The sequence below is a fragment of the Melozone crissalis genome, unplaced genomic scaffold (genome assembly GCF_028551555.1).
Source record: "Melozone crissalis strain CALT ecotype California unplaced genomic scaffold, PUWL_Pcris_2 ptg000005l_1, whole genome shotgun sequence".
In the NCBI taxonomy this organism is placed as follows: Eukaryota; Metazoa; Chordata; class Aves; order Passeriformes; family Passerellidae; genus Melozone; species Melozone crissalis.
This window is the reverse complement of record NW_026535783.1, coordinates 20258739-20283652: the sequence shown is the minus strand read 5'-3', so window position 1 is coordinate 20283652 and position 24914 is coordinate 20258739. Positions and strand designations below refer to the sequence as shown.

Genomic DNA, 24914 nt, shown 5'->3' with positions numbered 1-24914 from the left:
CAAAATGTGGCAAACAGTTTATAATCTTAGAGGACAGATTTAAAACAATACTTTGGAATGTGAACTATATATACTTTTTTTGGTTTTTTGATGATGATGAGCCAGTGGAGCTTGCTGCAGATGTGCAATAATAGAGCTGTGTTCAAAGCTAACTCCCAGTACAGAAAAATTGAGCATTTTCTTAGGAAAATGGGCTAAGAAAGATTAAGCTGACATTTATGGGTATGATGACCCTAAAGAAACAAAGCAGTCCGTATAGAGGACCCAGTGCCCAAAGCATTGGGTTTGGGCATTTCCAGGGAGTTAACTTTGGATCAGCTGTGATGCCCTGCACCTCTCTCTTCTGTGTCTTGGCCCAAATGCCCATCAGTGGCTGGAATGCACAATGTGAGAGGAGAGAGGCTTCAAAATTCCTGACAAAGACTGAGCATGGCCCACTGTTCTGCACAGCTGGACTGGCTGGCACCAGCTTAGTGCAGATGAAGAGGTTATTTCCAGCAGGAACAGCCATGACTTTGTCTTCTGTTATCCTCCTGTCCTAACAGGAAAGCAAGCTGGATGTACTAAGGTTCTGCTTATTTCCCTTTCAGCTCCCTCTGCAGCTCTAGGGCTGGAGTTAGCTTTGTGAAGCATTTCCTGTACTTGGCTGTTGCAATCTTAGGCTTGCATACCATCCAAGAGCCCTCCTCGCAACAAAAGCAGATGAAATAAAAGGAGACACATGGGTCCTTGATCCAAACCCATTGGTCCAAATCCATGGATGAGAAAAATTTTACAGTATCCCAATACATCAGTTTTTCAAAGTTTTACTTGATATTCCTCCTAGAGAGCTGATAAACTTCAGTATGACAAGCACTCGGGGGACAATTACTACATTCCTGGTTAATTTCAGTGAGGCTCCCCGAAAAATAATGGGCATCTAAAAGCTTTAAAACATATAATAAAAAAAGCCAACAATTTAAAAAATGACACCATTCATCACATTAAGCAATATCAATCTACTAACCACTTCCTTGCAGTCTGACAGGATGCAAGCCTGAAAATGTTGGCATATTTGGAGAAATGCTGATACCACTACAAGTTGTTTTTAAGTGCAGTAATAATCAGAAAACATAAAGCTTCACAAGAGAAGAGGTTAAATGGTGTCTGGAACAAAGTTTCATGGATACACTTATCCTTTTTTTATTAAATCTGAAACAATCTTCTTTCAAAACTTCATTCCAGAGTGCATTGTTCCAGTGGGTTTTTTTCTTGTTAAGCAGACTGATGAAAATGTGATGTTTCTTTGCCATACAGCCTCAGTTGCCAGACTTAGTTTATCAGTCCTATCAACTGCCTGCCAAAACTTCAAAGCCAACTGATAGTATCACCAGTTATTAAAACAAAAGAAACCAAAAACCCTTAGAAAAATGCAGCCTCCTTAATTATCTTCTGCTGATAGTCTGGTTAGTGGTTTTCATGTCAGCTGTGCATATTTCTGTGTTGTTTTCCATGCTGTTCTGTGGATCTCTTCATGTTTCCTAGAATTGCTTTCCTGACCCTCCCTGAGGAGGAGGTGCTTTTGCCATGTGTCCTGCCTTCAAACAGGGCTGCAGGTCTTGCTGGCTTCTTTGGACACCCTCAGCTCTTTGGAGGGAGTCTTCAGCAACATGACTCTGCTCATGGATTCATCGTTATTCCATTTTACCCACACCATTTAGGGACTACCCTGTTGTCCTCCACAAGCAGAAGTACCCAGAGAAATAGCTTTGTTTTGCTCCAGTGGCTGTTCTTTCTCCAGTGGTGAGAACCGTGGCTCCTACCCAGGATTTGCTCTTCAGATCCAAACCATACCAGTAGTACACACATCTACAGAGGCAGCTCACAGCTGGTGCATCAAACAAGAACAGAATTTACAAATTTTTGCATGGTTTCGTCATCTGCAAGACAGAGGATTATCAGTGCCCTGTTGGTCTGAAACACCCAGGAACATATTCTAATTAAAGCATGGGTTAAAAAACCCTCCAGTTATAGATCATTCATCATTACCAATAATGGTAGTATTTCAAGCATGCTTCCCTGCATACAACTTTTTTAATTGATGTGTAATTTGTGGTGAAAGCACTTGATTTGCTCATATAGTGACCACTGCACAATGACACCTCACTCAAAACCTTTAACCTGAATTTTGAATTTTATTCTTTTTGAAGAATGGAATTGAATGCTTGGTCAAATGTGACCCTTTTAAATTTGAAATTTTCTCCACTTTGCCGTTCTGTATTGCATTGTACTGGCCAATAAAGACAGTCTTGTCAACACAAATACAGATCTATGTTCAATTGATACTGTGACAGCTTTTAAACTTTATATCCACTCACAGTTCTGTACCAGAAGTGTACAAAATCTCTTGAGGGCAGAAACAGTGGAACAGAGTCTGGTGGTGGTTTTGGTTTCTGCTTGTTTGTTTGTGTTGCTTGTTTTGTTTGCTCTGTGGTTTTGTTGACTTGCTTAGGTTTCTTGGTTTTGGTTGTTTTTTTTTTTCATATTAGGGAAAGAAATGTCATTCTTTCAAGTCTAATTCTAGTTCCTTGGTAGCAAGTATGACGTGTGTTGCGTTTGATATTGAAGGTACATACTCCATAAAGAATGACATAAAGTATTCATCCTCAGTCCAGAGGAAAGCCAGGAACTTCTTAAACATGTCCAGAGACAGAAGATAAGCTGCTCATGCTTTGTTCATCTGTATAAATCTTATTTGCAGCTAAGCTAACTGTGCATGGTCACCTTTAGCTCACACTTCCTACTTCAGATGGCTGTGAAACATCCTGAAGCATCCACTTATTTGGACCTTCAGAGCAATGGTAAAAGTTTGCAGCTTCAGCATCTTCCATGGAATAGTTCCTGCCACAGATGCTCTCAGGCATTACAACATTTTTGGCTCTGATACATTATTGTTAAAGAAGGACAATAAATGATGCAGAAAAAGTTAGACTTTGTGAAATGAGCAGACCAAGTTTTTAAAAACAGGGTGGAGCGGGATTTCACTGTACATATGGATTCCTCATGCCTAGAAGTTCTGATCTTGTAAATACAGAAGAATTCAGGCACTTCGCCAAAACCTGAAGAAGAAACATGATCCGATCTATTAAAATTCAGGAGTGCTGATCACCCTTGACTGAAAGCTGGAATTACCATATAAGCCATCACTCATCCTCAAATTAGAATGAACAAATCACTAAGAATGTGATTGAGGGGATCATCTTTCAGCATAAAAATTATTTCACATTGCTTAAACATGTGGTTGTCCCTTTTCTTGGCATTCAATAGATACGATTTACAATGACATTACAATATTTTTTATGAAAGCAATACTATTAACCTCAATATCTTGAAAAACTTTAGGGAAGGGTCACTAACACTTTGCTACTTGAAATATGTCAAATTTCCTGGCCAGCTGCCAGAGGTAGTGTTGTTTACCTTACTGCATTTAATAGACAGTAGATCCCATGCTGTCAGATGTGACCTTTCTCTGTTGCTCAAAATTTAGGGGACACCAACAGCACTTTGAACAGCTGGTGAGCATGGCACAGACCTAATAATCTGAAAAAAGACGGTAAAATTTGTCAGATGCTTTGGTGCTCTTCAAAGCAACAGAACTGACTTCTGTTATAACAGGTGATTTGTTTCGACCTTCAGATATGTATTAAAAGCTTCTTCTGACTTAAATATAAGCCTCTTGTTTCTGTTCAAGGTCAGGATTTGATCTGTGCTATGGCCTGAATAAAAACTCTGCCTTGCTTGCCATGGTCAGAATGTCTGGGTCAGAGTGTGTGGGACCGCCTGTATCTTCAGCTCCAGGAGCATGTCATTCAGATGTCTGAACTTTGCAAAGTCCTGCAGAAGGGGTAAACTGCAATATTTGCACCAGAAGCTCCTCACATATTTTGTACAGCATGCAAATATTTCCCCACTTCTAACATTCCCTGATATGTTTCAACCAGGAGGGAAATGTCCAGTTGTGGCCTTCACCCATCAGTCACTTTGTGACATTATAAATTATTTGAGAGGAAAAGGTAGTTAAACAACACTTTTTAAAACCTTTATTCTATGTCATAACTATTGTGGGTTTATTATGTGTTAATGGAGGAAAGGACCAGGTTTGAATTTTCCACTGAAAACATGAGAAAATAAAGTGTGTTTTACAGACATGACTGTAAACCTTGAAACATATCCCACTCTGTTAATAAGGGCAAGCTTCCCATGGGTTGAGAACTTCTCAGAACTGAGAAATTCTGTCTCTTTTCACAGATGTGGAATGAAAAGCCTCAGTTTTAACTTTACCTGTGCATTGTTTTGAGGAGTCGAGTGAATGAGAATGGCTCTACTGAACAGTGTTGACGATGAATAAAAAAAAAATTTGAAAACAGGACATGGAAATCCTCCATAATTTTCTAAAACATCTGTGCTCTTCTTCCCATCAGGTCCTTCTCTGCAGTGCTGTCTTGTCCATTCTGATCTTTCTGGGAGCACATTCTTCTTACCTAGTCTCCCCAGTGTGTCAGTGCTTCTTCTACGGGATGAACCAGCTCTTTGGACTAGCACAGCAAACTTACAATATTTCCCAACTTACAATGTCAACAAGAAGGAAAAGATACTTTCCTAAACACTTGAATACATTTTCTGTGAAATATTTAAGTGACATGCAGCAGGTCGTACCTGTTGGAGGGCAGTTCAGGGCTGCAGGTCCAGCAACCTCCAAGGAGTTGGCTGGAGGTTATTGTAAAGTCTTAATAGGAGAGCAATATGATGGATGTTGCAAAATATGCTAGGAGAAAAGGGAGAGGCTGCTGATGTGCAAGATGAAGAATAAAGTTACGTGAGGCATGTGCAAGGATGATGGGTTAAGTGGAAAGAGTGTAAAGGCCTGAGCCAGGGAAACAGTAAAAGTCCCAGGGTGTGGGAGGTGAGGGCTGGGGTGAATGAAAACCAAATGAGAAAAGAAGCATGGAAGCAGAAACATACAAGTCAAGCTGTGTGAAAAAAGAAAAGGAAGAGGGGTGAGCCAGCACCAGGAGACCACGCGTTGTGAACCTAGTGGGCAGCAAAGGCATTGGGACAGACAGCAGATGAGGCAAGAAGAGTGGGATGCAACCAATGGAACAGGCTGTCAGAGGGTATTCCCCCGTCCCTCAAGTGACAGAAAAACAGATTACAGTCTTCTTCTAGAACATGAAATTTTCACAGCGCAGTGACTCAAAGCTGTTCCCTAGACCTGGAGCAGCCAGCCCTGCTGTACCCAGCATGAGAAAAGCAATACCTGTATTCTGTATAGGACAGCAGGAAAAGTTATTTATCTTTATTAACTACTAAATTAACAGGAGATACAACCTTTAGAGTGAGGTTATTGAGGTGAAATTTGCTTTAACTCTGGTGACCAAACAGACTGTAATGCCTAATCCAATGCCTTGATTTTGCAAACAGAGATGTTTGTGGAACATGGTTCTTGTGCAGACTACAAGCCCCAGGAAATTATCTTGGGTCCAAGACAGTGTGTTGGTTGAGAGTAAATTAAAAGGAAAAAAAGAGAGAAGAAAAAAAGGAGGGGGAAACACTGCTTGTAATCCTATTTACAAAGTGCCTAAGGCAATGGCACCCAAAAACCACTGCTCCTGGCTTCTGCCTCTGTTAATGCATGGCTCATCTTGATTTAGAAAAGGAGCAACTGAGAAAAAACCCCAGGAAATTTTACAAGGTTTCATTTTTCAATTTTGCTGGCAATCTGACACCAACTGGCAAACCCTTTCAGTATGTGTTTAAATGGGAACACGGGATTAATCCTATTGATTGTAATGAGGTTAAATATGTATGGACAGCACAGTGACGTTTATAGCCTCAACTGAGCTGCAAGGAATGGGACTCTAAAGTATTTATTAAAAACTCACTTTGGTCGCACCTTTATGTACCAAAGATTTTGCAGACTCGATCATCTACACATAGATTTCCCTCGAGAAGAGGTAACACTCCAACCACAACTCTTGTGCTCCTCAGTGACCTTGCCATTTCCTCATTTTTTCTCCTGCCACTGTGGTAAAAGACGTAGAAACATTTGTGCAGTTTTGGTTTTGGTTTTTTGGTGTTTTTTTGGCTTTTTTTTTTCTGGCCGGTACATGGAGATCCCCCATTACCGGCCCGACGGTCGCCTCTGGACCAGAGTTTTCTGCAGCCCCGAGCCTCCGCCCTGCGCTGAGACACGGCCGGGACCACTGGGGGCCGTTCCGTCCGTCCGGGCAGCGCCGTATCCCTCGTTCCCGGGCAGCGCCCTATCCCTCATTCCCGGGCAGCGCCCTATCCCTCGTTCCAGGGGGTTCCTCGGCATGCGGCATCTCCCGCCCAGCCCCGCCGCCGGCACGGCCACTCGCACGTACATAAGGAGCGGCTGCCTGGCTGTCCGCCGTGGCGTTTCCCCCGCGGGCTGCTGAGGCAGACGGGACGGGGGCAGCCGGCAGCTTCCCCCGCCCGGGGCTGCCGCGGCCCCGCTGCCCGCACGGAGCCCGTGTCCCCGGGCCGCCCGCCCCGCCGGAGCAGCCCTTGGCGCGGCGGCTTCCCCGGCACGGAGGGGAACCCGACTCCCCTGGCCGGGCTCGTCCCGCCCTCGGGCGCGCTCACTCCCCCGCCCCGTAAGTAGCGGCGGCCGCGGCCGTCGGGGCGCAGAGCGGCGGGGATGGGGACCCGCGCCGGGGGGCTCTACGTGGGGCGGCGGGCGGCGGCCGCGGTAGCCGCGCTGCTGCTGGCGCTGCTGGTCGCGCTGCTGGCGCTCGCCGCTCTCTACGGGCGCTGCCGGCAGGAGGCGGCGCCGCCGCCGCCCGAGCCCCGAGCCCCCGGCCCCGCCGCCGCTCCGCCGCCCGCTCCCGCTGCCGGCTCCGTTCGCCGCCTGCCCCGCCACCTCCTGCCGCTCCACTACGACCTGGAGCTGTGGCCGCGGGTGCGGCCGGGCCAGGCGGGGCCGTTCGCCTTCACCGGGCAGGTGAACATCACGGTGCGCTGCCTGCGCGACACGGACGCGGCGGTGCTGCACAGCGCCGGGCTGCGGAGCCGCGGGGCCGCCGCCGTGCGCGGGCCCCTGTCCGAGCCGGGCGCCGCCGTGGAGGTGGCGGGGCTGCGGCACGACGAGGCGGGCGAGGTGGCCGTGCTGGAGCTCCGCGGCCGGCTCCGCGCCGGGCGCCGCTACGTGCTGCAGCTGGGCTTCCAGGGCCGGCTGGACGAGGACCTCGACGGGCTCTTCCTCACTCGCTACACCGACCGGGGGCAGAGCAGGTAGGCGGTGGCGGCCGCGGCGGGCACCCCGAGCCCCGGCGGCAGCGGTGGGGCGGCCGTGCCGGGAGGAGGCGGGAGCGGCGCCGGGCGAGCCCTGCCAGGGACGGGCAATGAGCGCTCCGCACCTCCAGGGCTTGCGGCGCCGGCCCCAGAGCGAGCGCGCCGCACACTCCGGGCTGTGCCCAGGGCGGCCGCTCCGCGCTCCGGAGAGCATCGGCCCGGCTGCCCCGGCTCTCCGTCGGCAGGTGACTTCACCTGCAGCACCGGCTGGACAACTTGTGGTCTGTCAGCGCCTTTTTTGTGCGCAGCAAGGCGGTCAGACGGTACCTGTGCCCAGTGCCTGGGAGATGGAGCCCGTCCCAGAATCTTCATCCCGGCCCCAGCGGGGTCCGCGTAGCGCTGACAACTCCCCACCTCCTCAACCCGTGTCTTTGTCAAGAACCCGGGATTGTGGCTGTGTATTTGGTCATGAGCTTAGAGACGCTGACCACATGCAGTCTCAAAAGCATGGTGGAGTAGGATGGGTGGCTGCTTTGGACAGCTGTGACATCCCTGTAGGTGCTAATGCGCATGAACTGGTTCAGCTGTCACCCGACAATCCATGATTTGCACTGTGGGTGCTATCAGGATGCTTTCTTCCTCTTTTGAACTGCAAAATTAGTCCTGGGACAGTGTGAGTTTATTAGGTAGTCAATCATCTAAAACATTTTCACCCTCAAAATAATATTTTTCGTTTTCTTTTTCTTTTCCTTTTTCATTTCTGGATGTGAAACCTGCTAAACAGAAGTGAAATTTAAGATTAGAATTTAAGTACTTCCACTGGAAGACAAGTGTCTCAAAATAGACAGTTGAAGAAGAAGCAGATGAATTGCTGTCTTTAAAGTTATCTCTTCTTTAATAATCAAAGATGTCGTGATTTGCTGAGCAAACACCAAGTCAAAAGGAAACCTGGAGTTAAAATTCGAGAGTTTTTGGCTCTTGTCTGAGTCCACTAAAATTAACTTTATCTCAGCAGCTCATAGGCTCCTTGTTTGAGCAGGTAAAATGCAGTCACAAGATCCATACATTCAAGCCTCTGTAGAGGCTGCTCTGTAGTGGCAATAACATGAAATCACAAAATGAAGTTAATAGTTTTTACTGACGTGGGGGAGGATTGTGTGGCTCTTCTCAACAAGCTGGCTTTTCAGCTGCCAGCTCTTGTGTAAATCTTGATGCCATTGTCTGCCACAGCTGGAAAATGCAACTTATCAACTTATACAGGTTTTATTTTTTTTTATTTTCCCTTTTGAAGAAAAAGGTGATAATTTGGTAAGCCTTAGAGAAAAGTGCAGTATAACAATAAGTATTTTAGGAAGCACATTCTGTTTTCGTTAATTGCTGTTTCTTCATTCACTGATTGCTGTTCACAGGATTATTTGTGCAATTTAAGGTAAGAAAAATCTAGAATTTTTTATTTGCATAATTTTATAAAAATCCAAATTAGAAAGGAACCAGCACTTAATTACTTAATTCTGTGCCAGTGTGCTCTCTTATATAGTATTAATTCAATCAAGTCCTATCTAAGTGATGCCTAAAGATTTTTGGGTTTTAAGTATTTTTTCATATATTTGTAGCTTTTTAGACCATTTATATGTGATTATACAGATCCTGGTATTTTTCTTACTCCTCTTACATTTCAGAGGAATAAGCTAACCTTCTAGTACATTCCTGAAATGCTGTTTAGTCTTATTTTCAAGTAGAAGACCTACAAGCAGAACAGGTTTTTTTTTCAGTCAGAATCTGAGAAGTCCTAGCAAGAAGTAGGGCAAAGAAGCCCTGGACCAGCTCCAATGGGACAGTACCCAGGGGAAAAATTACCTTACCAACTGCTCTTCTAATTGGACAATGGTTGTTATGTCCACATGATATGATAATTTGTTAAACTTATAAAAATTGTAGAAATCTGATACTGGCAAGCCCACAGTGCCCTGTGGAGGCACCTGGAAGCTTCCAATAAAGAAATACTTTTTTATCTTACCATTTTAATACTCTTGCCAGGGTTTGTTGCAAGGATCTTTCTCTTATCAAACAACAAAAGAAACACTGAATTAGATGCTGATTTTTTTTTGATTCAGGCTGTATAAAATTCACAATATCCGGGGAAAAAAAAGGTTATCATCAGCCTTGCTGGAACAGTAGAAAATAAGAAAAAGAGTTTTTAAATCATTCAAATAACGTATATAATTAAGTTTCCAGTTGTTTAGAGGGTTTATGACAAATTCTCCTTTTCATTTTAGCTCATCGCAAAGCACTAATGAAATGTGAGATTGCAGTCTGGTTAAAAAGACGACAGTGGTATTAGACAATGGAATAAATCAAAGAAAATCCACCAAATGCAGATGCAATGTATTGGTTTTTTATTTGTTCCTGCACACGTAACTGATATTATTTAATGATTTTGCACATTTTTTTTGCTTAAAAAAGGTTTTCTCTGAATCAAGGGTATGCAATAGTATCTTCTTATTTTTCCTTCACCAAGATTTAGGTCATCACTTTACCAGCCATTTCCTTAACCTGATGGGTTCCAAAAACACTGAAGGGGTTTTGCTTGGAGGAGATAAATTTTGAGTGATTTGTAAGGTCTGTTAAGGTATTAATGACAGAAGAAGTTGGATTCTAATGAATTACATAGATGAGAAATTATATAAAAACTTCCAGTGCTTTTCAGCTGTCAGTACAAAGCCAGTTCTGCAAGGAAACTTCCCCCTCCAGCAGGCTGTCCTGTGATTTCTCCAAAGTGACTGGTACCAGTCTTCAGCAGACCCCGGGTCAGTTTCCTGCAGAGACTTTCTGACCTCAGCACCTCACTGAAACCAGCAGCTGTGTTGGAAAATGTGACCCCTATGGTCATGCTGTTCTGTGTTTCTCCCACGTGTTAGAAGCCTTAGTGGGTTTTGTGATTTCTGCTTGAGGAACTGCTGGAGATCTCTCACTTCAGAAGAGTCTGAGCAAGGCAAGCTTTGAGAAGTGAAGTCCCTGAAATGTTTGTTCCATGTGAACTTCCTTTTTTATTGGCCATATTTCTTGGTCAGCTAACCCCACTGTTGTTGCACTGGGTTGGAAAGCTGTTCGGAGTGACACCTATTTTCAGAAGTCTTAACCTTACCTCTGCAAAAAAAGAATAAACCAAAGCTCCAACTTCACTGAATATCCAAGACAGAAATTTTTTGTTATCAGTTTGACCATTGATGACTGTATGTGTTTCTACTGTTGCTGACAATTCCTACTAACCACCTGATCATGTCTTACACACAAAAGAAAACGCTGAAAAATGGGAGCTCTTGTTATGGATAAAGGGTAACCCATGTCTGCAGTGCTTGCAGGAGCAAAGAAACTGAAAAGGGAAGAAACTGACTCTTCTCTAGCTTTAGGTGTGTGAAGGGTTCCCCCTTGAAATGGGAATCAGTATTCTGCATGTAGCTGTGGTAGTCCATACCAGCACCTGGGTAGGCAGAAAGATACAGAAACCAGTTTTGCTCTTCTCTAGCACTGCTGGCTCAAACATACACAGTGCAGGGGTTTTGTTGTTCATCGCTCTGCACAGAGCTCTTGTTCTGCCAGGAATGAGCTCATGTGTGCTGCTTCAGGGTTAGAGCACCCCATAGGCTGTGCTATGAAGGGCAGGCTTTATGCATGTCGCTGTTCACATCAATATCTTGAAATCCTTTTGGAATTTTGCTCTGCATATGTCCTATGCATGAAACACTTGACTGGACAGGGCTGAACAGGCATTCCAAAATGTAACTAAACACAGTATTTGCACTGATTTTTATTAGTTGCTTCTGCACCAATTACTGGAACGAAGTGCAGATCTGACTCATTACCCACTGTAGGTATGGGTACTGCCCTGATGGCTCCTGGCTCATTTGGGATGCCTCAGTGCTAAGAATAAGCATTTCTCACCTTGGTGGGAATAAACTGTTGGGAAACACCTCAACTACAACAGAAGAACATTTGCCCTGTAGTAGTGAGGTCACAGAAGCAGGAGATTATGCTGTTCTTGTGTGCCCAGATGCTGGTACTGCTTGGCTGACAGGTCTGGAGCTTTGAGGACCACTGAATGTGTATTTTTTCTAATTCTTGGCACGGATGCCCTCGTGTGAACAGCTCAGATGTACAGCTTGTTGAGAGCTCTGCCACAATACATTGGTTTATCTTTTGCTTCCAGCAAGTGTGTATTGCAGAAGAAGAGTCAGAGATAACTCCAACAGTAAATTTAGGTGTTCATATTTAACAATGAGTAGGTATTAAGTACAAATAGATATTTTAGTGTTTAGTAAATATGGACGGATTAGAAGTCAATTAACTACACTTATAGTTATGATGGGATATAAAGATTATTGAGAAAGTTTCCTATAAAAAATCTTGAATGTTGCATGCAAAAAAATGTCAACAGTTCAGCCATGTCCAGGGCCGGGTAAAGGGTCTTACAACTTCAAGGGTAACCTTGGAGCACCACACTATCTGCAGCTCAGCAGACTGATAGCTGCAGATGGTATGGTGTAAAGTGATTGATTTGTAGTCAGTTTTTCTACTATTAATGCAGTTCCTGCCATTTACCAGTCCAGTCTCCAGTTTTGAATTACTGCTGAATTCTCACTGACAGCCTCACACAAGAGGATTAACCTTGACTGGACCCACTTGCTGAGCATCTGAGTGGAGCAAAGCTCACTTGGTTCACACAGGAGGAGTGCATCCCTCACAGCGTGCCACAGAGTGAGGTGTAGCTCCTTGACATAAAGGATCCTTTTGAATATTATTCTGGGCTTGCCAGTGCACTGGAACAGCACTGGTGCTGCATTCCCAAGGGTACTTCTCAGTGGCACTTGTCAGAGTTATGCAAGTGCATGCATATGCAGTGAGCTAACAGTTATCACAATGTTGTGTAAACGTGTAATTAATTAATAAGAGTGCATGCATTAGGGAGAAGAGCAGGTGTAAAGAGATACGGTCTCCTGTATCTCTTTAAACAACTCTGTTTTAGCAAACAAAATAGAAATGCTCAAATATTTAATCTGGAAAAGGCCTGCAAGGCAAAAAAACCAAATGCAATTAAAAAGACTGCTTTTCTCTACAAACATCCAAACTGAACTGGCTGTTGGGTATGGGGATTTAGTCATGACCTTAAATAATAGCTGAATCTTTTCCAAATCTGCATATCTACATGCTTCACTTGCTGCTTTTTTCTGATTTGTTGTTTCTATGTATATATATAATTTTGATCAGCTGTAGCATGCTGAATTAATCTTATTTGCATTTTTAATACAGTATGCTCATTGCCTCCCAAATGGAACCAACGTATGCCAGGAGAGTTTACCCATGTTTTGATGAACCTGCCATGAAGGCCACATTTAATATCAGAATTATCCATGACCCAAGCTATGTGGCTCTTTCCAACATGCCTGCTATTGGTAGGTAAACAACAACTTGATGTATGCTTTTTTTCTCCCCTTATGTTATTTTTAAAAAGAGTGCAATTCATCTGAGAAGTTTATGTCATCTAAAAAAGTGTTCTGTTGTCCACTTGCTAGTGTCTTCAAAAGGCAAAGAAAATCTATGCCTATGACCTTAAAAGTTTGGGCACTTTTATTGATAATCAATGCCCCCGATGGTAACCATTCTGTTGATCAATTTTATCAGTTGTGGTGTGCTCTCCTCTGCCTGCTCAAGGCTCCACAGAGTTTGATTTCTGATATTTACTGCTTCGTTAGTGTGTCTGTCATACTGTGTGACATCATTTTAAAGCAAAATCACAGCCCCAGGAATGCAAAGTCCGTATTTGTGACATCAAGAGGGTACTTTAATTCTCAGTACATATTTACAACAAATTAAAATATTTTTTTCCATGCAGAGACATTCTAGCCTCCTGTGTGTGTGCAGAATAGGAACAAGAGGAGTGTAAGACTCTGGAGATGCCCCTTCTGTCCCTTGCTGGGATCTCAAGGGGGATGTCTGTGGAGTATAAGATTCCAAACAAAATTTTCTAAATTAGTATTCCTACAGAAATCCATTGGGTCTCTTGCCTCCTTCTTAAAAACTCATTTTTTTGCAGTTCAATGCCATGATCTTTATTTTTCAACTAAATAACTTTCAGCCATTGTCATGGTTTTGTAAAACCACTACAGCCATAAAAGTAAGTTTTATGACATTTGCATGGAAGCGAAGTCCCTTACGAATTATAATAGGTGGGATTGCTGTGAGAATCATTGGAAGCATTTTCTACCCCAAAGAATCTTGCCTGTGTCCTCCTTACTTAAAGGGAAGGTATCTGATTAAGTATTTAATAATTCTTAGGCAGACCTAACCAACATTTTGGTCACAACAGGTTGTATGTTTTAGATAGGTAGCATGGGATAAATTATCCTCAGCTTTCCCACAACTTAAAAGTGATGGAATTTGATATCCTTCCAAGACTTCAGTCATGAAGCCCAAGAGTGAATTTTTGCTGCTTGCATGGAAGATCACGGCTCTGGTACATGTCAGTAGCAACAAGTCTGGCTGCTTTCCTTCTCCCAGGAACATAGCAGTTAGTGCAGGAATACACCATATTGAAGAAAGGAGTAAAAAATAAACATGCAGAAAACACAAAATTCCTTGTTTTTTATGGGAGAACTTTGGTTTTAATAATTCTTTGGCTTTTTTTCTAGATGTATGTGAAGTGAAGGATGAAAATGGAAGCCTGTGGACCGTTACCACATTTAACACTTCACTGAAAATGTCAACTTACTTGACTGCTTTTGTGATTTGTGATTTCGATTACGTCACCAGAACTGAGCGGGGAAATGAGGTAGATATGAGGCTGCCTGACACCTTACAGGAATTTACAACACAAGTTGGCCCTCTGGTGCATCATGTAGTTTGAGGACATCATAGACATTAACTGTGCTAAATACTATTCCCAAACTATATGCTTATGTTGCAAAACTGCTAACATTTGTCCTATAGATATTTCTGCAGAAAGTTTTCCTTTGGGACAATTAGATTGTTGTCTTGTCCTGTTCATTTCATATAACTGCACAAGTATGTATGGCCTATGTTAAAATCTAGGAGCAGCTACTCTGCAGAATGTACTTGTTATAACTCATGATCTTCTTACTTTCTTAGGTGTCTTAGCTGGAAAACATACTCATTTCCACTGCTGTGACAAACCACTGATGTTCAGTGCCTTGTTCCTCAAGGTCCTTTGAGGACCCACATGGTGACATCAGTAGGAGTAACACTGAACTCCAAACATTTTGTATACCAGTACATCAGCCTTCTATTCCACAGTATGCACACCTTTTGGCCTCCAAAAGTGACTGGTTTGGATTTGAAGTTTCTTCATCTATGAGTATTCAGTTTTGTTCTTAGACTAAAATGACCTAGGCTTGCTAAGAGAAGCTGTAAAAAAAAATGTACTGCATGGGCAGCAGTTGCTTCACTTCCTTTCCTTCATTCAAAGTTAATGGGGAAAAGATGTATCAAGTTCTTCCAAAATAAATAGTAAGTTCAAGCATAAAGCTATTAAAGATAGATTTATTTTATCTTCTTATTAAATGAGAGCACTTCACAGTTAGTTTGCTCTCATCCTGCTGGGAAAAGGTGGAGCAATATAAGTGGAGAGTGCAGAGATTGTCTAAGAAGCGCAACATTGGGTCTTTTTTACAGGGAAGGTCGGATTTGGTACGTCAGATCTGCCATCTCCTGTGTTGAACTTGTTGGATACTTACAGCTATGGCTGTGGTGGCTTTTGCTTGGGCCTAGCTCTTGGACTGAGTTCTTGCACTGAGGAGTCAGCAGAGCAGAGCATCAAAGGAGCATTTTTCAGAGGGAAAAGGCACCACCTGTGTTCTGTGAGATTGAGTGGAGAGGGTATTTCACCCCTGGGTTTTGGACGGAGTTGCTCAGTTTATGCCTCCACAGTATTTGTGTGAGCATGTTTCTTGTGCCTGTTTTGATGTTTCTGGTAAACTGAAACACTCAAAGCTCATACTAGGATTAGGATTTTAAGATGCTGGCTGTGTTAAGGTTTAGCAAAATTAAGTGATTGGGTATTTGAATATCTTCTGAAGCTTTGGCTGAAAAGAGGGCTTCTCTTGACTGAAGATGCTTAATTTTTTTTTCCATTGTGAATTGAATCCTGATGTTTTCCAAGCATGCTCTTAGGGTTTGGCTGTGCAGGTCCTTGTGAGATCATGCATTGCATTTAGATGCAAGAAATATGAAAGTTTTGAGCTGCTGGGCACCTGGCAAGGTGTCTCTTGTTCAGAGAAGGAGATAAAAACCTTTTCTCAGGCTACGCCATCACTTTTGGGCAAGCAGCTGCTCTTTTCAGAATGGGAACAAAGTCAATGGGCACAGGAGAGGAAAGATTTCTTGCTGCTGTGGTCTTCATTACTTGGAGGTACGGATGTCATCTGCTCAGATGTCACCTGCTCTCTCCAGCAAAGGGCAGGCCAGTGGTCTCAGAGAAAGCTCAGGAGGAGAGATGTACATGTTAGGACTGCAAACACTCTCTGGACATCTATTTCTCTCTCTTCAGGTGGGCTAAATGCAAGCTTGCCACCCAGGCATGCTCACTGGAATACATTGGTTTTAAGATGTGTAATTCTTAATGGTTTTACAGTGTTTTCCACTTAAGAAAATAAAAGCTATTATTTCTTTTGTTCCTGCTATGTATAATTGTATTCAAATCGTTGTCCTTTGGAAGTACTGGAACTCTCCTAGATTTTAGCAGGATCAAGGTCTGTGCTGCATTTTGTTAGGTCCAGTAAAACTTCAGTTGGATTTTTTTTAAATTAAAAGTTCATTGAATGGTCTGGTGTGGACAGACAGCGTTTTTTCCAACCATGACTCACAGAGGAGAAGCAAAGAAAATGAAATGTGAGGGTTGTTTAAAAGCATTCTTCCTTGTTTTATTGCAGATACGTATTTGGGCCCGGAAGGAGGCAGTTAAAAATGGGTATGTTGACTATGCTTTAAATATCACAGGCCCAATATTTTCATTTCTGGAAGACATACTTAATGTCAGCTACCCTCTGCCAAAGACAGGTGAGATGACTTATTTTCTGGAATGGATGAGAAATGGCTGCTGATGGTGTAATGTTCACAGAAGCTGTGGGGTTTTTCCCAGGGTTCTCCTTTTACAGCTTACCACATTCATGGAATAAACCCCCTAAACTTTAAATCACTGAATTCTCCTTTCTGTCTCATGGCTTTTACTAACCTGTAACTCAACACTCTTACCTTTGCATTCCACCCATTTTTAAGACCTATTCTCCTGATAAAAGGGGCGAGTTGGACAACAAAGTGGATAGAAAGGTGTAGTTCAGTCGCATGGGCTGTCTCTGCGATCACAGCATGCAAGGATGTTGTAGCTCCTATGCCCTTCAGGTAAATCCATGCTGCCTCTATGCAGCCTGTGTCCCCACAAAGCATTCCTTACTTTCTTCAGTGTATTCCTGTCTTGCCTTTGGTGTGTGTTCCTGCACATTCCTCCCCAGAATAACAAGGAGAATTGCCTGCAGGAAAACCTTGTTTCTGCTTCAAATGGACATTGGGTTAGTTGGTTCAGACAAAAAAAATTGATGACACCACGTTGTTTCACTCTACAGTTGTTTGCTACTCAGCATTAATATTATGGGAAAATGGGTGGAATATTGAGAAGACAGTAAACAGTTCTTATCTAAAATTAATTCTGGACCTGCTAATGATTTTAGAGGATTGCAGGACTGGGGGAGGGGAATTTCCCCTTTTCTTGACAGGATAGTTTGTTGATTTGTCAAATCTGTATTTTGGCACTTGAAATAAATAAATCTTAATATGTGTGAATTTATTATCTCCCAGTGTATTTCTAATAACTTGTAGAATTACTCACTACACTTCTTTTTCAAAATGCAATATATGCAGTCTACACTCTTCAAATTTTCTAGTCTTAGTAATCTTACAAGCTAGGCAAGGGCTGTAGATTATTCTGTTTCATGCATGTATTGCTGTGTTTAGTAGCAATGTCAATACATTAATTCATTAGCATGAAACTAATACACAACAGAAGTAGAGGAACAGTGTTGTAGACTCCCTGCTAGGCAGAATTTCAGTTTCAGAGAGGGCGGTAATACCATTACAATCCCCACTGTAATGCCTTGCAATATCCACTGGATTTCCCAGTGTCTTTCTTTAAACTTTCACTTAAAAAATGGTAAAATTAGACCAATCAAGAGTGCCTCCATGTAAATGCAAGAGATTTCTATTGCAAACTTAAATGTGAAATTAAGAAAAAGCACATTTAAACCTAGGGTCTTTAACCCAGGGTTTGTCTACACCTGATTTTAATGCTGTTCTAAGTGAAGTCTCCTGCCCCAAGGGAGGAGACCTCACTTAGAGGATAAGGGCTGCCTCACCAGAAGTGAAATACCTTTGCTGTAAGATGGAGGCAATAATCCCAGCTGAGATGCAGCCTACCTGTAAAGGGATTCAGCACCATGCTTGCATTAATTGCCTTGCTTTTGGTCTGCAGCTTTCTTGTGGTCAGCTGCTTCTAAATGTTCCGTACACCTTTTCCAAATTTGGATTTTCCCTGCTGAGTTTAAACAGTGTATCTTTCCTTGAGATCCTGATGTTTTGTCCAGCTCTCACATTTGAACTGGAAAACTGATGCCTGTACATAAGGCAGAAGAGGCAGTATAGAGGTGACAGTCTTACTGTACAAATAAACAGATGATGTTTCTAAGGCACCTTTCAAACAAGAGTGGAAAAGATACCTCCTCTCACACAGCTGAAAGAGCAAGACTTCTTTTTTGTCAGTTGCTAGGCTGAAAAAGGTAATTATTACCCTATCCAAACACAAGAGAAACTCACAGAGAAAGATTTCTGACAGCCAGCAGTGAATATATATTCTCTTCTAACCTCCATTTTAATTCAGAACATTTGTAGGTAGATGATACAGTACAGATCTGGGCTTTGTGGAAATTAATTATGTGGCTTCCTGAAGGAATGACATCATAGGTGAAAAGCATGACAAGATGAAATTTCAGCCATCATTTGCAAGTTTTGCTGTAATGCCACAAAGAAGCACTACCATGTAGTATCCTTCAATGGGGTGCTGAGCCAGTGTGAGCATTAAAATTGTGAGCATTTTATTTATGAAAATATTTAAGATAACTTTTTTTGTGTGTGTTTCTGTTTCAATCAATTTAGATCTGGTTGCACTGCCTGATTTTGGAGCAGGTGGTATGGAAAACTGGGGGCTAATGATTTTCCAAGAAGCATCATTGATGAACCTCCCAAGTGATGAATTCACAAGCAGGAAGGCAATGATTGCCTTAGTTGTGTCACATGAACTAGGACACCAGGCATGTGGTAAAAAAATTCTGTACATGTGTTTGCCCGTGACATTGTTTCCTCATGGTTGCTGATGATGCGGTTACTGATTAACAGAAGCAAAATATTCATTTAACAGTAGAGGGTGTGTGTGAGCACTAGAGGACTGAAAGCCTGTCTGATCGTATGTTCTGCTGATAAAGCAATGTTAAAAGTAGGTTCTCTCATCTTTCAGACTGCATGCTGATTGCACAGGACTCATTGATATGAAACTGTTAATGGGACACTTGGTTTTTTCCTTGCACAGTACTTAAATGCCATGAGAGAAGATACTCTGGGGATGTAGGGATGACACTGCTGTCCACACAATAAACTTAGTACTTTGTCAGGACACTCACACTGAGTTCATCAGTGGCCTTTTGTAGGGTCAGTGCACGTACATACTGCAAAGGGTTTTTGTTTTTCTCTAAGACACAGCCCATAGTACAATAGAACAAAATTAACTTTGTGAAAATACTTTGTGCTGGATCTTTGCCCAGCTTTCATAGAGATTTCAGAATTCTTTCTTACTTTATTTGGAATGATAATACAGTTGCACTTCCTTATTGACAGTGTTTAATTTCCTGTTATTTGCTTGAGCAACAATTACTTGCACTTAGTCAGTAAAATTAGCAAAAATAGCTTAACTTGGCTAGTGCACATTTATGCCTTTCTGACAATGTCTGTAACTTTGCAGATCTTCAGATGAGTAGAATGTTTTTACTGCAGGCCAATTAAATAAAATGTCAGGGGTTAACTACAATCTATTTTAAAATAAACTTGTAGTTCTGGTTTTAAAGAATTAGCAAATAAAATATAAATCCAGAAATGATAGGTTTTTTGTTAAATATTAAATGCCAGATATGAGAACACAGCAGCTGTTTTGGAAGATTTGTACTGTCCACGAGAGGGATTTGCTGATTTTGGAAATGGTTATTTCCCCAGTTTTGTGTGACATTCCTTTGACAATTTCTCTTTGCTAAGAGCATGGAAATATGATTTTGTAATTGCTTGATTGATGTCCTACTTTTACTCATAGCCTGGTATGATATTTTAGAAATTTAATTTATATTGAGAAGTCTTCAAAATTAAATTTTCTAAAAGAATGACATAATGCACTGAGGTGGACCCTTATGGTATGAAATTGTAGATGAAGCAATTTAAAAATTACTGCCCTGAACTTCTGACTTTTTCTAAAATATGCCTTTTTCTACTGAATTTTCACTACTTGAAAGAACATTCAGCATTTTATTCAATTCACACACAGACATTAAATAAAGTTACTTCAGCCTGCTTATGTGTGTTTAACCTGAAAAAAGTGAAAACAGCACTCCAAGAAGATTTTAAGATATTTTTTTTCTTTCAATTTAAGTGGTTTGGAAATCTGGTTACCATGAACTGGTGGAATGACCTGTGGCTTAACGAGGGCCTGGCATCTTACTTTGAGTACGTGGGAGCCACCTTTGTTGAGCCCAAGCTTTCACTGGTAAGTGCCAACGCTCACTAGCCAGGTTCCATCGTGCACAAAGGGAAGGAAGGTGCAGGAGATGGGAGCTAATCAAACAGTGCTATTATAAATGTCACTCCTGGGGGAAAGATCAGTCAGTCCTGATTCTTCCCCTGTAGGTCTCCATCTGTGGGGGCACTGGGATCATATCCAGCCCTCTGTGGCTGGTGCAGAGGACAGGTGGACAGCTGGGATTCTGCAGTGGCTGTTTGGCCCTAGATCTGTCATGTAGCAAACCCAAATTTCTCTCCTGGATTCTGTTGTAGCTGATGGTTTTCCTTCTCACCTGCCAGGCTCTTTTCTAATTATCCCAGTCCTCCACTATCTTTATGAGGCACAGATTAGGCTGGGTCATTTTGAGTCTGCTTACCCCACTGCTCCCTGGATATCTGGTTGTAGATAAGACAAATTCAATGCACATAGCTAATCCAACAGCAGGGTAGAATTCCTTTCTGTTCTGCCCAAATGGGAATAAGCATAAATCATCCCATAGCATATTAGAAGACTCTGTCCATTGTTAAACTGAGATACAGATAGATAGGGGCTGCTAATTGCAGCCATGAGGTGCATGAGGTGCACTTGCCCCTGCAATCTTAAATGTCAGTACATGGTGGCATCAGCTTCTGAAGGAAGGGAGGGCCTTGAGTCTGGGCAGTTTCTCCAGGATACTTTTTATGTGGCTAAATTGAAACACCGTTTGTTGTCACAGACATCTTTTGTGAAAAATTCTTTCTTTAGGATTTTTCCCCCTTCTGGGAAGCTGAGGCCCCAGAAAGAGAATGTAAACAATTATTATCTGCTGCTGTGGAATGCACTAGGTGCAGCTGTGATTGGCCCATGTTGATGTGTACGGTTAATGGCCAATCAGAGACCGAGTTCTCTCTGGGACATCACCAGAGAGAGCTCCTTTGCTGATTCATTCCTTTTCTATTCTTAGCTTAGCAGCTTCTGAACTTTTCTCTCTATTCCTATTAGCATAGTCATAATGTAACATATATCATAAATTAATAAATCCAGCCTTCTGATCATGGAGTCAAGATTCTCGTCTATCTCTTCACTCCTGCAACCCTTGCAAGCCCGGCAACAATTTGTCAATTTCCTTTTTGCATTCACCAAAGCTCTTAATTATATGTTTGATTGGAAACTCATAAAGACATGCCAAACAATGTCTGTCAGGAGTATTTCTAGGTCATGAGATATGCCTACCTTCTCCTTTGAACTTCAACAACAGCTCACTTTATTCTCTTCAATACAGTGTCTTAATACCAGGGAAAAGTGTTAAGGTCTCCGAATTGTAAATTGGAAATAAATACTTGACTTTTTTTTAAAATTAGATATTTAATTTAGAAGCTTGCCTTTCTGAAAATCAGCAGTTGTCATTTGTGTCCATAAAGTAAATTTTAATACTGGGCAATAATTCTGTTTGATACATTGTGGGTAGATAATGTGCCTTGGGAATGCAGAATTAATCACACAGGTGTAAGAATATAGATCTTGCAGTTTTGTGGGTCATAAATGTTCACAGAGTCAGAGAATGGCTGAGTTAGCAGGCACATGTGCAGGTCATCTTGTCCAGCCTCCCTGCACAAGCAGGGCCACAAAAGATCCAACTGCCCAAGGCTGTGCCGAGACAGCTTTTGCAGGTCTCCAGGGATGGAGGTTCCACAACCTCTCGGGGCAACCTGTGGAAATGCTCAGTCACCTCCACAGTGAAAAAGCTGTTCCTGGTGTTCAGAGAGAACTTGCTGTGTTTCAGTGTGTGCCCACTGCCCCTGGTCTGTCACTGGGCCGGCTCTGTCCCCTGCTCAGCTTCCCCTCAGGTACATACACACATACATACAATACTGCAGAGACCCCTCTGAGCCCTCTCTTCCCCAGGGGAGCAGTCCCAGCTCTCGTAGCCTGCTCTCACAGGAGAGATGCTTCAGGCCCTTCCCTGAGCTGTTGACCATGGTAGGTGACGATTACTCAGGAGACATTTTCTGAGGAGCCACTTTCCTTCCCTGTTTCTCACGGGGTGACAGCAGCAATGCCACGCAGCTAAACCCTGGCACCTCCAGTAGCTTAAGTTTTAGGTTATTGCTCAGGGCTGCAGCAGAAGAAACAGGGAAATTAGGAGGAAAATGCTGCCATATTCATAGCAGAAATAAATGAAATACAGGCTTTCAGTTTTCAGTATTTGTTAATTTGTTGTTTAATACAGTTGACTTATTTTTGCCTGAGGATTACACTGTAACTGACTGTCAGGCCCAAGCCCACAGTACTTTGAAGATGTAATATTTTCACTGGTCTCTGATGCTGCATGTTGGAAATGTCAGGGTCAGGTATATGGTCCCTTGTTCTTCAGTAGAAAGCTAGGGAGTTGGGGAGCTTACTTCAGAGAAATTATTCATAATAGTGCTAATTCCATACTCCTCATTCTCTCCAGAAAATTAGTATCTTCTGTTCATCTCACATGACAAGAATTGTCTTCTTTTTGCAGGATAAAATCTTTTATGCTCATGTTGTACAACCTGTCTTAAGGGAAGACAGTGAAATAGCTCGATCACTGTCAGAGAGTGAAGAAAAGATCAAAGGATCATTTTCTTTAATGTCTCTTTTTGACAACATCACATACAGCAAGGTAAAAAAATAGAATTTTTTTTCCCATTTCTTGCAGATTCTAAGCTAATGGTATAAGGTAGGTTTGGGAGGAAGTGTTGAACAATACTACTTTGTCATTCAAAACGTGTTTCTGCTGCACACACAAATTTATTGGGTGTTGCAAATCTACTTGGCTGTGAAGGAAGAGGTGAAAACATCTTTAATCTCTGTGAAATATGAAGTGTGGGTGTAGACCAACTAGCATCTCTGGAATATTTGAAAAAATACTGCAGCAGTAATTGCAATAATACTTCATTTTTTCTCTTTTTTTTTTGTACTCTAGGGGGCTTCTATAACCTGGATGCTTTCTGGTTTCCTGACTGAAAAGTTGTTCATCAGAGCACTTACTGTAAGTTTGAAAAAACAACCTTCTTTGTCTTGATTTATAAGTTTGAAAATTCCAGTTGTACAAATTGCTTGCCTTGTTAATGGTTTTCACTGAATCTCCATGGATTCTGATGCTTCTCTTTGTTTCCTCCCAGTCCTATCTGAAAGAATTTTCCTTCTCAAATGCTAATCAAGATGATCTGTGGACCCACATACAGATGGTACTCATTTTATGTCTCTAGTATTCTTTTCCTGCTGTTTGGCCCAGTCCAAATTTAAGGCATAAACTGTTTGTAGAAGACTGCATTGGAATGTGGCTGTCTGTAGTGCAGTCTTTCTCCTGCATAAAATTTGCTTTGCCAGTTCCTCCGCTGGTGCCTTCCCAAGTGTTTATTTGGCTGTTCTGCTGCACCTGAGATCAGTGGGACTGAGTACAAGGAGTAGAGAGATGAGATAGGAAATCAGGACCAGGCAAAGTTTTGGCTTCCATGGTAATTACATAAGCCTACATGAAATTGCTGTGGAGCTTAGGTTTTGCTAGATCAGAGTGTGTGATGCCTTAGGCTTGATGATCAAGATATGTCACAGATCCAGCAGAGTCTCTACTCAGGGCAGTAGCTCGGCATTTCACCCTTCAATGGTTTTGGCAGAGATCTGACTAAGAAAACATATGCTAATATCAGGTTCTTTTTTTTAAAATCCACCTTCCTGGTCCTCTAAAGAAGGCTTCTTGTGTTTCAGATTCTGTCTTTAGAATGTAAGTGCTAGAATTTCAGATACACAATTCAGATACATTTTAAGTCAGTGAAGACTGTGCCAATTCACACTGGTTTTGGCTCCAGCTTAATGTCTCTCCCAATTTGTCTTTACTAGTTCAGTTTATTATGACACTTAAAAATATTTGTGTTGCATCAGTTCTATTTGAATTAAATTAACTAGTCAAGTCTAAGTCATAGCCATAGAGATGTGTAAGTATACTAACACTAAAAAGGAAAAGGTTAGCAGCAGGTTGTAGAATGAAAAATGTCATCTCAGTATTTCATAATTCCTGAAAATGGCTTATGCCTGTATTATGTCTTTATTAGGATGTCAAAAAGGTTCCTTGGAATTTATTACATTGACTTTTTGCATGAGCCAAAGACCAGCAAGCTGCTAAGCATTATTTTCTTTACTACGTTAGGAGCACTCCTAGAGATTCACTGAAGCAGTATCAGTAAGTACCTGTTCATCATAACCATTTCTAATTTCTCTTTCCCTTTCAGGTTGTAGATGCACAGGATGAAGTTCAGTTGCCAGCACCTGTAAAGCAAATAATGGATTCCTGGACATGCCAGAATGGGTTTCCAGTTTTAACGTTAAATCTAACTTCGGGAACAATCAGACAGGAACAATTTTTTAATAAAAACAATAGAAAGAGTACTGATTCTTACAAGTATGTTTAGCTTGTGTTTTTATTGTATGTTTATACCCTGTTTTTTGACAGGAAATGCTTCAGTTACAACAATATGTTTTGATCATCTGATTTTTAAACTAATGTTTTTTTCTTGTGATGAGCAGTCAAGCAAAATCTGTTTGAGATTTTGCTGGAATTTGCAATAGTTCTGCAGATCTTGCTTGTTTTTCCAAAAAGCTGTTTTCCTCTGGAACAGTGACATTTCCAAATCAGACGCAGGCGCTGAGCGTGTTGCAGGCAGGATTTTTGCCTGGCATTTTCTCCTCTCCTCATCCCTCAGGTGTACGGGCTGGGGACCTGGATGCACCACACTGA

The 24914-nt window shown here is 42.1% G+C and overlaps 1 protein-coding gene across 2 annotated transcripts in view; it reads left to right on the top strand.

Moving 5' to 3' along the window:
- The first annotated feature begins 6700 nt into the window (after nucleotides 1-6700).
- LVRN (laeverin) overlaps nucleotides 6701-24914 on the top strand; it is a 34105-nt gene continuing 15891 nt past the window's right edge. For both annotated transcript variants that reach the window (XM_054285426.1, XM_054285433.1), the window contains exons 1-10: nucleotides 6701-7293; nucleotides 12601-12743; nucleotides 13980-14119; nucleotides 16236-16362; nucleotides 18508-18662; nucleotides 20042-20155; nucleotides 22659-22799; nucleotides 23103-23168; nucleotides 23302-23367; nucleotides 24409-24578. In XM_054285426.1, the coding sequence (XP_054141401.1) occupies nucleotides 6701-7293; nucleotides 12601-12743; nucleotides 13980-14119; nucleotides 16236-16362; nucleotides 18508-18662; nucleotides 20042-20155; nucleotides 22659-22799; nucleotides 23103-23168; nucleotides 23302-23367; nucleotides 24409-24578 (1715 nt within the window). The remainder of the gene's footprint in view (nucleotides 7294-12600; nucleotides 12744-13979; nucleotides 14120-16235; nucleotides 16363-18507; nucleotides 18663-20041; nucleotides 20156-22658; nucleotides 22800-23102; nucleotides 23169-23301; nucleotides 23368-24408; nucleotides 24579-24914) is intronic.